General features: G+C 53.1%; 4 protein-coding genes across 4 annotated transcripts; 3 read left to right on the top strand and 1 right to left on the bottom strand.

Moving 5' to 3' along the window:
• The first annotated feature begins 11 nt into the window (after positions 1-11).
• On the top strand, positions 12-5,673 carry SMAC4_01962 (uncharacterized protein). Its single transcript, XM_066089682.1, has 3 exons — positions 12-986; positions 1,056-1,151; positions 1,209-5,673. The coding sequence occupies exons 1-3, from the start codon at positions 351-353 to the stop codon at positions 3,807-3,809; spliced, it is 3,333 nt and encodes a 1,110-aa protein (XP_065946797.1). The 5' UTR covers positions 12-350; the 3' UTR covers positions 3,810-5,673.
• A 214-nt stretch (positions 5,674-5,887) lies between these two features.
• On the bottom strand, positions 5,888-7,998 carry SMAC4_01961 (uncharacterized protein). Its single transcript, XM_066089681.1, has 3 exons — positions 7,929-7,998; positions 7,571-7,871; positions 5,888-7,504 (listed from the first exon to the last, which is right to left on the bottom strand). Exons 2-3 carry the CDS (start codon positions 7,650-7,652, stop codon positions 6,174-6,176), a joined length of 1,413 nt encoding a protein of 470 aa, XP_065946796.1. The 5' UTR covers positions 7,653-7,871; positions 7,929-7,998; the 3' UTR covers positions 5,888-6,173.
• Positions 7,999-8,542: 544 nt separating this feature from the next.
• Positions 8,543-11,384, top strand: SMAC4_01960 (uncharacterized protein). Its single transcript, XM_003348891.2, has 3 exons — positions 8,543-8,950; positions 9,061-9,944; positions 10,001-11,384. The coding sequence occupies exons 2-3, from the start codon at positions 9,274-9,276 to the stop codon at positions 10,788-10,790; spliced, it is 1,461 nt and encodes a 486-aa protein (XP_003348939.2). The 5' UTR covers positions 8,543-8,950; positions 9,061-9,273; the 3' UTR covers positions 10,791-11,384.
• A 551-nt stretch (positions 11,385-11,935) lies between these two features.
• On the top strand, positions 11,936-14,075 carry SMAC4_01959 (uncharacterized protein). The gene is made up of 3 exons (XM_066089680.1): positions 11,936-12,219; positions 12,451-12,609; positions 12,708-14,075. Exons 1-3 carry the CDS (start codon positions 12,185-12,187, stop codon positions 13,252-13,254), a joined length of 741 nt encoding a protein of 246 aa, XP_065946795.1. The 5' UTR covers positions 11,936-12,184; the 3' UTR covers positions 13,255-14,075.
• Positions 14,076-14,409: the final 334 nt, after the last annotated feature.

The raw sequence follows: 14,409 nt of genomic DNA, 5'->3' as shown, positions 1-14,409 counted from the left end.
CTTTTCCGGGCGTCTATCCCGATTTCAGAATCTCCTTAGCCGCACTGCCCGCACCCCTAGCAACATACCCGCGGGGCGTATAAGGAGAAAGGATCTGTGCCTCTACTTACAAAAAAGTGAGGCCGGCATCCCGAACTCAACACCACACCAACAACCTCTTATACCCACCCCAAACAAACCAGCAATCACGGATACCCTACTTCGGTGTCTTCTCGTTCCTCTGGTAGTCGCCATCACCCATTCGGATTATTTCTTGCCGCGCTTTGCAACACACAGTCAGCAGCATCAACACCACTAACCATATCACATTCTTCTCACACCTTGGCTGGCCTCACCCAGTCCATGGAATCATGGACGACGCCAGCAGCTCTCAGCAGCTGGTAGATACCAGTCAATCTACCCCAAACTCACAGAATGAACCATTAACCAACACAATGACCCCTTCCTCCTTTTTCACCAATGATACCCCCTCCAACAATGTCCAGCAGCCCGCTGCCGATATTGCCGCCCCATCAGCCCCCGTCCTAAAGCCAGCTCCCACAAGAGGCGGCACTCGCGGGAGGGGCCGAGGTGGTCGTGCCAGAGGCAAGGGCAGAGTTGCAAAGGCAGGTCCCAAGATCACAGCAACCAAATCCTCTACTACTATCAGCAAGCCAGGCACTGGTCGTGGCCGTCGTCAAAGGGCATATCAGTATACCAGGGCCCAGGCCGCCTATGAGCGCAACATCGAGCTTCGTTCGGCTTACAACCAGCTCGCCCGCTTGGCCAAGCCCGTTCTTGACGAAATCGGGACCCGTCAGAAAAAGGCTCTGATGGAAAATCCAAAGATCGTCGAGGAAGCTCCCGAGTACCAACAAGTCATGGCCTTCCTCGACCAGCGCCGTGATGACACCATCGCCACCAGCGCTCGTCGTCTAGAATTTGAGAAAGCTATGAGCCTCAAAGTCTTGGAAGGGCAGCGCGAGGCTATTGACAGGTCAACAAAGGTAAGCAGAGATCCCTCCATTCACTTTGCAATCACATATTAAAGTGCTTAACACTAATCTACCTCCTAGCAACTCACGGGTGAACTATGCGAGGAATGGTACATCTCCGCGCTGGCAGAGATTGAGAGGTTAGAGTTTCTTCACGACAACAAACTTCCCCTGGACGTAAGATGTTCCGCTACCCCTTTGTCCTCGTATTTACATACTGACTGTGTTACACAGCTGCCCCCTGCTCCTTGCACGGATTACACCTACAAGGACATCTCACAGAAGCAAATGGATGAGCAGGGCATATTTTACGAGCGCGACGACGAGGGCAATGAACTGCCATGCTCCGGCAAGAAGGTTAGTGAGCTTATGACGGAAGCATATCAGGTTTATTCGACCCTTCCGCCCAAGCGCAAGGCCGATGGCGAGCTGGCGAGCGAACCCAACCCCAAGATGATCAAGGCCCACACTGCCAGCCTTCTCGGCGGCACCGATACCATTCAGGGAAGCAAAAGCAACACACCGGAGCCCGGCTCAAAAGCTCCATCACCAGTGCCCTACTCGCCGTCCAAGGGCGGACTGGCCCAACCGAGTTTGCTGGACCCCCCTCTTCCCAAGGGTGCCGACGAACGTGATGAGTACGGGGTACGCATCATCCAGCGTAAGGACAAGCGCGCCGAATTTCACAACAACCGCATCATGGTGCCGCAATTTTTCGAATTCCAAGATCACGAGATCGGCTTCCGCGACTCGACCAACGATCCCGTCAAGGGCGCCACCAAAGCTAAGCGTGGCAGATTTTACATGACCCCGAACACCAATTACCTTTTCCTCGACCGCCGCGCGTCAAACTGGGATAGTACCCAAGTTGTGGGCGAGTTGGATGAGGAGATTGTCAAACAATTTGGCGTCCATCCCAGACTGGGCGTTCCTATGGCCACGTCCGTCAATATCGATCAGCCCCCGGTTCCTTATGCTTCGGGCTGGAAGCCTGTAGTCTTGGTCGATCCAAAGGGACAACAAGTCCATGCGTCGAGGACCATCAAGACAGCCAGGCTGGATGCTCAAGGAAGGAAGTTTGATCTGATGTATGCTCTGCATAAGTTCAGCGAAGAGGAAGGCATCCCCGAAAAGGAGATTGCCCCGAGCAAGGAGGAGCGTGAACAGAAGAGAAGGCAAGAGCTTGAGTTGAGGGGTATCGACCCTGACCAAGATATCGAGTCCCAGATCTCGCAATCAGTCACGCCTGCTCGGGTTCCTTCGCCTGTTAACACTGCCATCTTCGACGACTTTGTTCAAGGAGCACTCCAAGCCGCCGCAGCCGAAGAGGAAGCTGAACGGGCAGCAGCCGCATCCCGCTCGCAGGCTTCAACGCAAGCCTCCAAGCCATTCGATGCTATCAGAGATGCACTTATGGACAATTCGACGCCTGCGCCGGCACCGCAACCGGCCGCAATCCCGACTCAGGAGACGCAAGCCGCGGGCTTTGCTGATACTACCAGCTTGTCCTATCTTGCTGATGTCGCTGAGAGGGAGGCACAAGAGCAGCGGTACCTAATGCACCCTTACCACCACCAGGGAATGCAGTCCGGTCCAGCACCGCCGCGCACATACTCGGATGCTCATCAAGAGAGTACTCCAATCGACCCATCGCTACTGCCACCACAGTCACAGCACAACGGTGTGCTTCGTAACAGCGATTTCGAAAGACCACAACACTACCACCATGTTGAATATCCTCGGCCAGAAGGATACGGGGTCTACCCCCATCAAGAGCCTCACCCTAACGATGGATCGAGGCCGAATGATTTTATGAGGACGGCGCTCAATCCTTCCACCTATCCTCCGCCCCCGGAAGCACACCCCGGACAATACCAGGACTACTCCATGCAGGGTTCTGCCACTGGCCGAACTCCCTTCTCGAATACGGCTTCGTCTAAGGGACTGCCGGCTTTGCGACCTATGCACGGAACGCCTGGTCCTGATGGTCAGGTCAGCCCGGTTCTCCAGCCTTCGGCCCATCCTAGCATGGTGGTCTCGAATAGCGGTGCATTCTATCCTCCGGCGCCTAACAGACCCTTTCACAATGGTTACTCGGCACAAGAGTCACCAGTACCTATGCAAGCGGCTGTGCATCATCCACAGGGCATGCCCATCCAGCTACCACCCGGCCATGCCGAGCCGCATCCATCTCAGATGCAGATGCATCATTATCCGATGCCGCCTCAGCCCTATCAAAACGGTCCGATCCCTCTTGCGCCGGCGCCAGGTCCAATGCAAGGCCCCGTACATATTCCCGCGGCTTCCCCTTCGCCTGCGCCCGGTCCCGGCCATGCGCCCCCTATGCTCCAGCCGGCACCACAACCGCACTCGATGGCACCGACGGCTGGTCAGCCCATGATGCCCACGGCCGGTAGCCCACCGCCCGGTCGTTCACGTCCTGGCAGTTCTTCGGCGCCGTCTGGACCACCTCCGCCTTCCGGAGCCTCTGCCGCCTCCAACAAATACCGAAAACTCGAGCCCGCACCTACACCTCCTCACCGTCTCGGCTACACCGCCAACGGTCAGGAGCTCCGAACAGTTCAGTTCGACTACCGCGAGGCAATCAAGGATTACACCCCGGTTGAGCCGCCCCCTAGGCATGGACCGACTCACATCCGGGGATGGACCCATAACAATCTCAAGAAGGGACCCGGGGCCAACAGCAACCGCCCCTCCTCATCCAAGGGCGCCGCTGCCATCACCAACGGCATCAATGGCACGAATTCCACAAACGGAGACGGTTCGGCATTAGCACCGGCAACAACATCAAGCAATACTGAGGAGACCTCCTAGAAAGGGGTCTCTGCCGTCGCTAAGCCGTCCTCCGTCGGTGCTAACGCTGGCTCGTCTTCGTTAAGGGCTGCCAGCAAGACATCCGCTATCATCCCGCCGCCTGTAGTTTTCCAACAGCCAGTTGTTTTCCAGGCGCCTGCTCCGTCGCCAATTGCGCCTCAATCGGCCGCTACTCGATCAGCTGGTATTCAACCAGCTGCTTCTCACACAGCTATTGTCCCCCAGGGCCCCGCTGTTCTCCCAGCGCCCATCTATGATAATCCGTCCACCGTTACTCAACCGTCTGCAGCCGGCTCTCAACCGCCTGAGAAGTCTGTTCCGATGGCTCGTATCGAGGGCAGGTCATCGTTGGTTATTGCCAAGTCGGTCATGGACAAGTATTACGAGAATAGGTCTAGAAATGCCACTCCCAGTACTTGTATCCGCTCCAGCAGCGCCAGTAGCGTCAGTGATGACTACGATTCCAATGGCGATAGCGGCGCCGAAGAGGAAAGCGAAGAAGCGGTCCATACTCCCTCTCTCACTCCACCAACGGAGATCAGCAGCAGCTCGGCCAGCAGCAGCTCTACCAGGAGAAAGAGATCGTCAGAAAGTGCGGACTCAGAAAGCCGTCCCAAGACGATTAAGTTCATCAGAATTGCGAGTGTCAACACCAACACCCGTGATGAAAAGGGCGATAGCAGCATCAAAGAAGGAACTCAAGTAGCAGTCCCTACTCCCACCCCCACTCCTTCAACGGAGCCCAGCGCCAAGTCTACGAAGAGAAAGAGAGCATCCACATCTGAGGAATCAGAAAACCGCCCCAAGAGAATTAAGTTTATTACAAAGCCGGTTGCAATCCCGGCGCCAAAATTGGGAAATGATGCGTCTTCGTCGGCCTCCTCGTTAGCGGCAGCACCTTATCAGCAGCAGCAGCAGAAGTCACAACATGAGGATGTCATATTGGATTCCATCACCGTGTCTCTCAGCAGCAACCCGGTAGCCACCTTTACCAGCCCGGTTGCCGCAAAGAGCAAGAGCCCAGCTAAGCGCAAGGGCAAGGGCAATAGCCCAGCCAGAACCCCGGCTAAGACTCCAGCCAAAAGGAAGAGAGGCACAGTAGAGCCCGAGGGAGATGCAGAAAGCATCAATCCCGGCCCTAATAAGAGGGTCAAAATCAAAAAGGAGAACGAAGAGCCGCGCCAACATCAGCCCGTCCATAGCAACTACAGACTTAGGAACAGGGGCGGGCCGCGGCTGGAGTTCGTGGAGAATAAGAAGGGCGAGATGGAGTTGGTTGAGCTTGCCACTGCTGAGGATGATGCCACTGGGCATGATCAGAAGCAGCAGCAGCAGAACTCGGAGAGCGCGACATAAGTTGGAGTGGTTTGGTTACACCACACACAAAGTCCATCTTGGAGATGGAAGATGGAAGGATATGGATATCCAAGAAGATTTCAGGGCTTACAAAAGAAAGCTTTATAAAGGAATCTGAATACATAGCAGATTGCATTCTACTTGTATTGCTTCGTACAATATCAAAAGAAGATGGAGGGAGGGAAGGAAGGAAGGAAGGAAGGAAGGAAGGAAGCGTATATACCACGATCACGACCATACCGTGTCGTGTCACATAGGTCACAGTACGCTAAACTGGACGGAGTTGTTTTGACCGACCGTCTTTGGTCATGGTCCTGGTTTTTTTTTCTTCGGTTTCGGTTTCGGTTGCTACTTACTTTACTATCAAGAGGAGTTTCGGCAGCATAAAAGCATATTTCATCAAGGGTCTTCTTTGAGGTTTTACGAAATTATACAGAATATTGAAGAATTAGTTGCTTTGAGATCATCAGCTTTCGAGAGATCATATATACATTGCGAATTGAGATACATAGAATTGAACTACTTGGAATCATGGACTCATTAGAACATGTGCTTTGAACGTGAAGTCCAGGCATAGTTTGATTCTCAATGTACGACATTAACATTGCACACCATCTCCCGGATCCTCCCTTTGATACCAGGACATTTGTGCGAACATATGTAGGTTCAACAAGCTTTCAGCATCATAACAATAATGTATATCCATTCGAAAAGCTCAAGTTCATACTTCTTGCAGAATGTAACCAGCAAGTTAACCGCCTAATCCTTCATCGAAGAAGTCGTTCACCATGTTCTGTCTAAAATTGTTACTACATTCATCATACATGTAATTGGTCCATGCCAGCCATGGAGGCCATTAACTAACAACCACAAAAAAAAAGAACGCCTGCCAAAACACACTCCGGATCTAAACCAAACCAAGCCAAGCCAAGCCAAGCCACAGAGAAGGGAAGTAAGCCAGTAAGTAATACGCAAACCAAGAGGTAGGTAATCAGCTTTTCAGAGAAATCAAGCGCTACCAGCACCGACACCGGCATCAGCTCCCGCCTGCGCTTGCTCCTGCTGTTGTCCAGCAGCGCCCGTAAACTCGACCGATGTTCCGTTACTTTGACCCGCCTGCTGCTGCTCGACACCCTCCATCTGAGAAGGCTGCTGGCCCAAATGTTTTCCCCCCAACTTGGTCAAATCAACCTGCTCGCCTCCCTCCCTGCCCGCTACCTCCGCCGCAGCATCAATAACGCCCATCGTAACCGGCAACAGTCCCCTGCCCAGCTCGCCCTCCCGCGGATGCAGCGCATAAACATTCGCCTCCATCGTCTCCCCGCTAAACACCACAAAGTTCTGCACAGGCTGTTGCGTCTGCCCCAGCACATTAATCATGTCCTGCGCCAGCTGTCCGCCCAACACGGCGGCCACGGGGCTCAGTTCCGCACCGACGTTCTGCAGGAAGGAGCGCAGCACTTCGCTGCGCAGCGTCTCGGCGGGCAGCCCGAGCGCCTTGTGCTTGTCGCTGCACATCTGCGTGAAGGCCGCCAGGGCGGTGTGGTTGGTGAGCAGCTCGGGGCCGGTGGGCGGGACGCCGAAGGTGGAAGTGAATTGCCAGAGGGCGCGGAGGCAGGATAGCACGGGGGTGACGGCGCGTTTGCGGCGCGGGGAGGAGAGGATTTCTGAGGGAAGGTGCGAGGCGTCGGAGGAGGCGAGGAGCCAGGTGGAGTAGAGCTCGCGCTTGGTGACTAGTTCGATGTCGTTTTTGGGGTTTTCTGGCTCCTTGGGCGCGACGGAGATGATGGAGCGGGTCTTGGTTTCTGGACCCAGGCTGGTGGGCAGGTTGGCGCGCTGCCGCTCGATGACGAAGTCGTGCTCGATTAGGTCGGCGAATAGGAACCCGTAGAGGCCGTGGCTGCCGGCGGCGTAGAATTTACGGTTGTGGATGCGGGTCGCGGTGTTGATGACGTTGAGGGTGTCGGCATCGAGGTCGGTGGCGATGATGATGTCGAAGGACGAGTAGAAGGATGAGTGCTTGCTGCGGATGTCGTCCGTATCGACAACCACTTTGACGCGCGGGTTGAGACGCTGGAGGGCGGCGCTGGCGGCTAGGGCGCGATTCTGGGCTAGGTGACCTTCCTCGGCCGAGAGGAAGAATTGCGCGCCTAGATCGGCTTCGGAGACGACGGCGTGGTCATTGATGGTTAGGGAGCCGATGCCTGCTAGGACGAGGTTCTTGGCGATCTCGTTGGCGAGCGCTTTCATGGTGATGAGAAGGATGTTGGCGGAGCGGATCTTCTCTTGGGCTTTCATGCCCCAGAGACGGATTTGTCGGTCATAGAGGGCGATCTCATCTGTTACGGGGGTTAGCCATATATTCCGTGATCTATTTTCCAACAAACGGTGGGTTAAACACTTGCCTGCGCTGATACCAGCAGCTGAATGGGAAGCCTCTTGACCCCAGCCGTTGGTCTCGGTAGTCTGAGTGGTTGTGCTTGTCATGATGGGGGATGACTCTGATAATGACAGTGTGGTTGTTGTGATCAGGAACAAAAGCACCCTCCTATGGTATATCTTGCGCCAAGTGATATTTGCGCTTTTAGTCGTTGGTGGTGAGGTTGAGGTGAGAGGCGAATGAACGCGCGGACAAGCGAGTGAGTATTCGAGGACTGGACCGAGAACTAGACCTAGAAAACCGGCGAAGAGTTGCCTTTCAAGAATCTGAAGACGGGTTAGCGAGATTTAATTATTCGAGATCAGTGATATCAATGCACATACCGTAATACCTTTTCGATTTCAAGGTGAGGATGGTGAATGGTGTTGAGGTTGAGACGCGTGGTGCAAAAGTGTTAGAGGCCTGTGCATTTCAGCGGTGTTACCGTGTACTGCGGTTAAGCCCACTAGTTCCAGTACCAAACCGAGTAATGTTTGTAATTCCGTAAGATCGGACCACGGCAAACACTCGCGCTCTCGGTAACGATCATACAAACGCCACCCATTATATCAAGCAATGAAATCAACAATCAAGGCGACTTTGAAACGAGGGAGAAGAACGGAATCAAGGGAATGCACCTTGTGGTTTGGATGGGGGGGGCATGGGGTCACGCCTGTGTGAACGCACGTATCGTAGATCCCCATTGATATGACGGCAGTTAAAGTGGTACCTACACATCGTAGCCACTACGCTGTCTTGTCAAGTACATGCTAACAATTCCACTTCCACAACGTCAGTGAAGAATGCCCTGCCAGCCTAGGTTCTCGGTGGATAGGTATGGATGGCGTTGGCTTGCCCAGCTGGTCGACTCCTCCGCTCGTCTCAAGGTGTCCCGTGCAACGTCTAGTGTACAAGATGATGGGCTTGCGCTTGACGTCTGCCACCTGCCCAGGTAGCAATCCATTTCCACTTTCTTTCAAATACTCTTTCCTTACCTGAACACTTTGCATTAACCTTGACTATCGCCTTCTTTCCCTTCTTTCTCTGCCCGCTTCGATAACCTTAAACTGTTCCCTACTGTATCCCATACATAACAAATCTGAAACGGCATCTTTTACTGTGCTCCTCCTTCTCGCTTTCGGAGACTAGGTAGTTCGTCTTGTCCCAGTCGGGTCCTATTCTTCCTTTTACCCCTCCGCCTGCCCACCCCTGGTCTTTGTGCCCTCAAGGTTCATGGTGAGTTGCCCTTTCTGACGTTCGCTTCCACGGCCCCCATCGAAACATATCACCGCGTTATCACCTGCCATCTCTGCGCCTTCGACACGCACTGGCACCAACTTGATACATATGAACCTGGCCCGAAGCCGTAAGCTTTTGATTTACACACAGCCAACTTCGCTGCAAGGACAACGTTTACATGTGTTGTGTTGCCTTTATTCACCACTACTTTACTAACATTCTTCTTTCATATGATAGTCCGACAGTCGACCTCTAAGGCCGCCTTGGGATTCGGAATCTCACGAAAACAACACCCAACCCAATGCTCCCCCTCCGAGATCTCCCACATCGATATCCCGAGAACGTTTTGAGGCTCTTGAGAGATTTCAACACAGAATCGATAGCTTCGATCGCACCAGTCGCAATCTAGCTATCGAACAGGCTGCCTCTAGGGTGCTCGCTCACTCCAGGATGTCCTCCGGCTCTGACCGGTCCCTACGCCGGAGATTTAACCAGGATTCCCAGCCGTCTAGCAGCTTCTTGCCGCCTGCCGTCCCAAGTTCAAGTTCTTCGACCCCTACACCACCCTTACTTCCGTCCCTTCGTTCGCTTGGATCAAGGCTGCGACCCGGCATGTCGGCCCCCGGAGGCCAGAACGGCCGTCCTTCCCGTTATTGGCCCTCTGATCGGGCAATGGAGAGACACCGAACTTATATGAACTCTGTCAGGGATCGCAGCAGTTATGCAATACCTGGAGAGCGTCAAGACTCCTCTAGCTCTTCTCAACCCTCGGCCTTCGGTCCGGATACCCCCCCTGAAGATGTCGAAGGAATAGAAAATTATCGGCGCGCAAAACGACGGAAGCTAGATTCCGACAAGGTATCGCCAAGCTATAAAAACGTTCTGTATGGCAAATACGGTCAGGTGGAACCGGGTCCGCTTCTATTAGAGATCGTTAGCTGTGATGGCGGCATATTCAGGGACGGCCGGGCATATGTGGCGGAGAATATCCTGCAAGACGACGCTTCGGTGTACTGCACAAGGACAAACCGGTGCAATATCATTCTGCGACACCAAGGTAGTACTGTCTTCAGTTTGAAGGAGTTGGTCATCAAAGCACCTGGCTCACATTACTCTCAACCGTATGTGTTGTCGTTTTCCGGTCGTCTCCCGAGTGCCTTGCTGACCCGTTCCATAGAGTCCGAGAGGGGATGGTGTTTGTCTCGATGGAACATGACAACCTGCTGAAGCGTACAGCGCAGTATCAGATTCAGTATGAGCAGCCTTCGAATCCACAGCCCCGGGCATCACGCGACACTGGAACAATCTACTCCCTTAGATACGACGATGAGGGGCGGATCGCACAGTACCCCTCGAGGTATCGACGCGATTACATATCTGATCTGATCAACACCATAGATAATGACGATGATGACGATGAAGACCAAGCAACAGCCGCGCTACCACCCGAATTTTCGACCGCATCCCAACCGTTTAATGTTACGGCCGAATGTAGTGACGATGAAAGCGAAGGAGACGAGAATCACGTACGCCGTAGGCGGACCCCCAACAGGATTGGGGCTTTGCCTTTCGAAAGCGACAGCAGTGATGATGGAAGGGACCCATGGAATCCCACCAGTTTGGACTGGCCGAATGATATCACGCGTGCGCAGCACTCTGCTAGTTGGCGCAACGAGTACGGCACGGCAACCCCGGCGCTGGAGCGAGCCCGGGAAGCCTCGCAGGTGGCCACGCAGGAGGCGGTAGGAGCCGTTGGCGGAGCGCTCATGTCTCCGCTGGCTCAGTTCCACATTGAGAAGGACAAGAACAAGTGCACCATCAAGTTCAATCCGCCGGTGAGCGCGCGGTACATCTTGCTTAAGATGTGGAGTCCACATCCGGATCCTCTTAAGAATATTGATATTCAGGGGGTTATCGCGAAGGGATTTGCTGGTCCACAGCTATTTCCCGCTCAAACACTGCAATGAGACTGAGACAAGGGAGGATATCAGTTCTTGCAAAGCATACATTATCTGGTATAAAGATCACCGATATGAATGGTCGAGTCGTTCCGAACTAGACGGGGCTTCAACGGATCATGGGTTGACCGCCAGCCGGGGGCAAGGGAGTTTTGGAGTTTTGGTTATGATGCATCTTGTTCAAAGGCGTCGGGCTTCATGGTACTTGGATGATGAATGGCTTTTCAATGGTCATGGGTTTTGACGCCAGCGAGTTGTATGATGTCCTCACAGCATTAGGTCGAAGGGCGCTTTCTCGAACGAACCATATGTTTCCTCGGCCGTTACGCGACCGCATATATCTTGTACATTAGGTCTTTTCTACCTCTTTGTGTCGTTTTGCAATGGGTGCATATCACATGGACTCAGGTGGATATTCACCGATTTCTTTTGCTTCGCCCATTGACGGCTTCCTTCACCACAACTCGGTGTCCTCATCGAAGGTCCGTGGCAGCATGGGTTGACGAGGCGAGATCGTGATTTCGTGGGTTAGGGTTCAGTATGAGCTGAGCGAACAAGTCAAACAGGAAAGATGGTCAAAATGAATGAATCTCTCTGTCTCGACTTCTGGCATTTTCAACCACCATGATATCGCAACAAGTGTCAAAATGTTAGAAACAGCCCCCAGTCATTCTACGCCCCGCGCAAGTAAGCTCCTTTGGGTACCTTGCATATTTGCAACAATGATGAATCATAATGAAAATGGCTGTACCAAAATGGGAATGCCACTGCAAATCTGATTGGGCAAACGCGCTTCAAAGAGGCGGTAATAGGGTAGAAGATAGCTTCCATCCCGCTGTAGCAGTGGAGTCACCCACCGTCGATTGTAGTGGGCCGAGTGGCAAGCTTTTTTGCCATCCTGAGGGTGGCTAGTTGCTTCTAGTGCAGCAGCCTTACGATTTGCGAAGAACTGATTTGGCTGAGTCACCGGTGATGGAAAATGAAAATTGCAATGCAAGTGGAATGCCGACAAACTCGAGATTCTTAATGGCAAAAATCGAGGGCGTTTGAGAAGTGCCGGGCGAAGTTGATTAGCCGCATGTATGCTGTTGTCGAAGACGGGAAGGTATATATGTAAGGGTCTTGGTACCCGCTGCCAAAAAGCTGAAAGGTTGCCAAAGAAACTGCAGTCCAGATTTGATAGCAGCCCCACTTTACACCTAGCCCAGTCGCTATCAGATTATATTTTCCTTCCATCGCCCACCCCACCAGTCGTCATTCGCAAAGCAGCAATCAGCATTCTATACCTCCCACCTCCATTGCTTCTTCTGTCGCATAAACTCATCTCTCCGTCTCTCGGATTGCTCCTTCACTACAAAGCACGGCAATACAAACATCAGCACTACACGAAATAATCCGAAGCCATGGCTGTCCGCGCCCAGTTCGAGAACTCCAACGAGTAAGTTTTGCTTGTGGCCTCCACGTCCCCGAGATGGAATTCTGCGATGCGAAAAAGATCGAAAAACTGCCCCGCCCGCCACCGGCGACAACGACATCAGTACCATGCTTCGACAACACCGTGACCAGCAAGGCGACTCTGTGAATCCGAATGGGGAGCGGAGGGTGGTGGTTGTCATTTGGGATATCAAGCGACAGACATGCTGACATTTTGTCCGTTTTTTCTCAACAGGGTTGGAGTCTTTTCCACACTTACAAACTCTTACGCTTTGGTCGCCGTCGGCGCCAGCGAGAACTTTTACAGCGTCTTCGAGGCCGAGCTCCAAGATGTTATCCCTATCTGCAGAACCACCATTGCCGGCACAAGGATTATCGGTCGCCTAACAGCTGGGTATGTCAAAACTTTTTACTCCCCAAGTCCTTGAAGGAGGGGGCGCAAAACCAGAATCTTGATATGGGAATGTTGGTAAGCTAACAACTCCAAAACAGTAACCGCAAAGGTCTCCTCGTCCCTACTAGCACAAGCGACCAGGAACTGCAACATCTGCGCAACTCCCTCCCCGACGACGTGCGCATACAACGTATCGAGGAGCGTCTCTCGGCCCTGGGCAACGTCATTGTGTGCAACGACCACACGGCCCTCATCCACCCGGACCTGGAGCGCGAGACCGAGGAGATCATCGCCGACGTGCTCGGCGTCGAGGTGTTCCGCCAAACCATTGCCGACAACGTGCTGGTCGGCAGCTACATGTCGCTCAGCAACCAGGGCGGCCTCGTGCACCCCAAGACGTCGATCCAGGACCAGGACGAGCTCAGCTCCCTGCTCCAGGTACCGCTCGTGGCCGGTTCCGTCAACAGAGGCTCCAACGTCATCGGCGGCGGCATGGTGGTCAACGACTGGATGGCCGTCACCGGTCTTGACACCACGGCGCCCGAGCTTAGTGTTATCGAAAGCGTCTTCAGGTTAGGAGAGGGCGCCGCCCCTGGCCAGATCAACTCCAGCCTCAAGGATACCATGGTCGAGTCTTTCTACTAAATCACTGGTTTTTCTTTTGGCTTCTTCTTCTGTTGGAGTTGGTTTTTTCTGCTTGGTAGGGAAAGGGATGGATGGATGTATTGAGAGGAGGAAGAGGAGGAGCGGAGGCGAGAGATGACTGTTGTAGGAGGCGGGATTCTTGTCAGGTATACCTTACAACGACAATGGGTAGTCGTTTCTGACATGCATGCTCAAGCGTGAGCAAAAATTGGCGATTTTTTTCATCCAACAAAATGCTTCCAATGAGTGGCGTTTTTTTTTTTCTGCGTGAGTATAGATATCATGATGCGTGTGAGGGTGAGCCCGGTTGTGGCTCGGAACGGATAGGTTGCGAGACTGTCTGCATTCTGGGGAGTACTCTGTCGCATTGAAATGTCGTTATGGACTATAATCATCACAGGAGTATTTCTACCTTTCCGAATCATTCAAGCGGTCACTCCAATGATGATGATGCGTAGCATATTTCGACAAATCTAGAGCTACCGCATCCCGCTCGGAGCCCCCCATGGTCAGAGGAGAAAAGGGATCACCAACACTTGTCACCGGCAAATCCGATTAGAAGACATTTGGTTTCGGCTTAGGCCTGGAAGACTGGCGCAGACTTTGTCGTGATTCGACAAGGTGGCCGACATCTCTTGAATGAAGGATCAAGGGACAAGCTTTCAAAACTCTCTTACGAAACTCTTCAAGCCCTGGCAGGCAGAGATATATAGGTAGCATGGTGACGATTGTCGCATACGAGAAGCCATGCAATCCAACACTCAAAGCTCCAGTCCTGATCAAGTCGTCATGAGGTTTTGACCAACCAATCAAGTCATCGCATAACACCTTCTATGATCTGTCTACAGAACAAGATGGACGGAGAGGGAAGCCCGAGTACTTGGGGGTTGTGGTGCGGCCTGGGAACAAAAACTGAGACTTGTATCTCGGGGTTAGGGTTACACCTGCAGTTGACCGAGACCAAGAAGATATTGTAGTGTGCATTGTCCTCTTCAGTTCCATTTCTGTGAGTGATCTTCAACCCCTTCAACCCCTTTAGATTCTTAGAGAATGTAAATCCAAATAGACACGAAGCGAGATGCCATCCATCCAGAGACCATTTCAAAGCAGCAGCATGTAAAAGTGCGGTACCTACGTACATACTAAGCCCTATGC

The sequence above is a fragment of the Sordaria macrospora genome, chromosome 4 (assembly GCF_033870435.1).
Source record: "Sordaria macrospora chromosome 4, complete sequence".
Taxonomy (NCBI): Eukaryota; Fungi; Ascomycota; class Sordariomycetes; order Sordariales; family Sordariaceae; genus Sordaria; species Sordaria macrospora.
The sequence above is the reverse complement of the archived record's forward strand: the minus strand, read 5'-3'. Positions and strand labels throughout refer to the sequence as shown.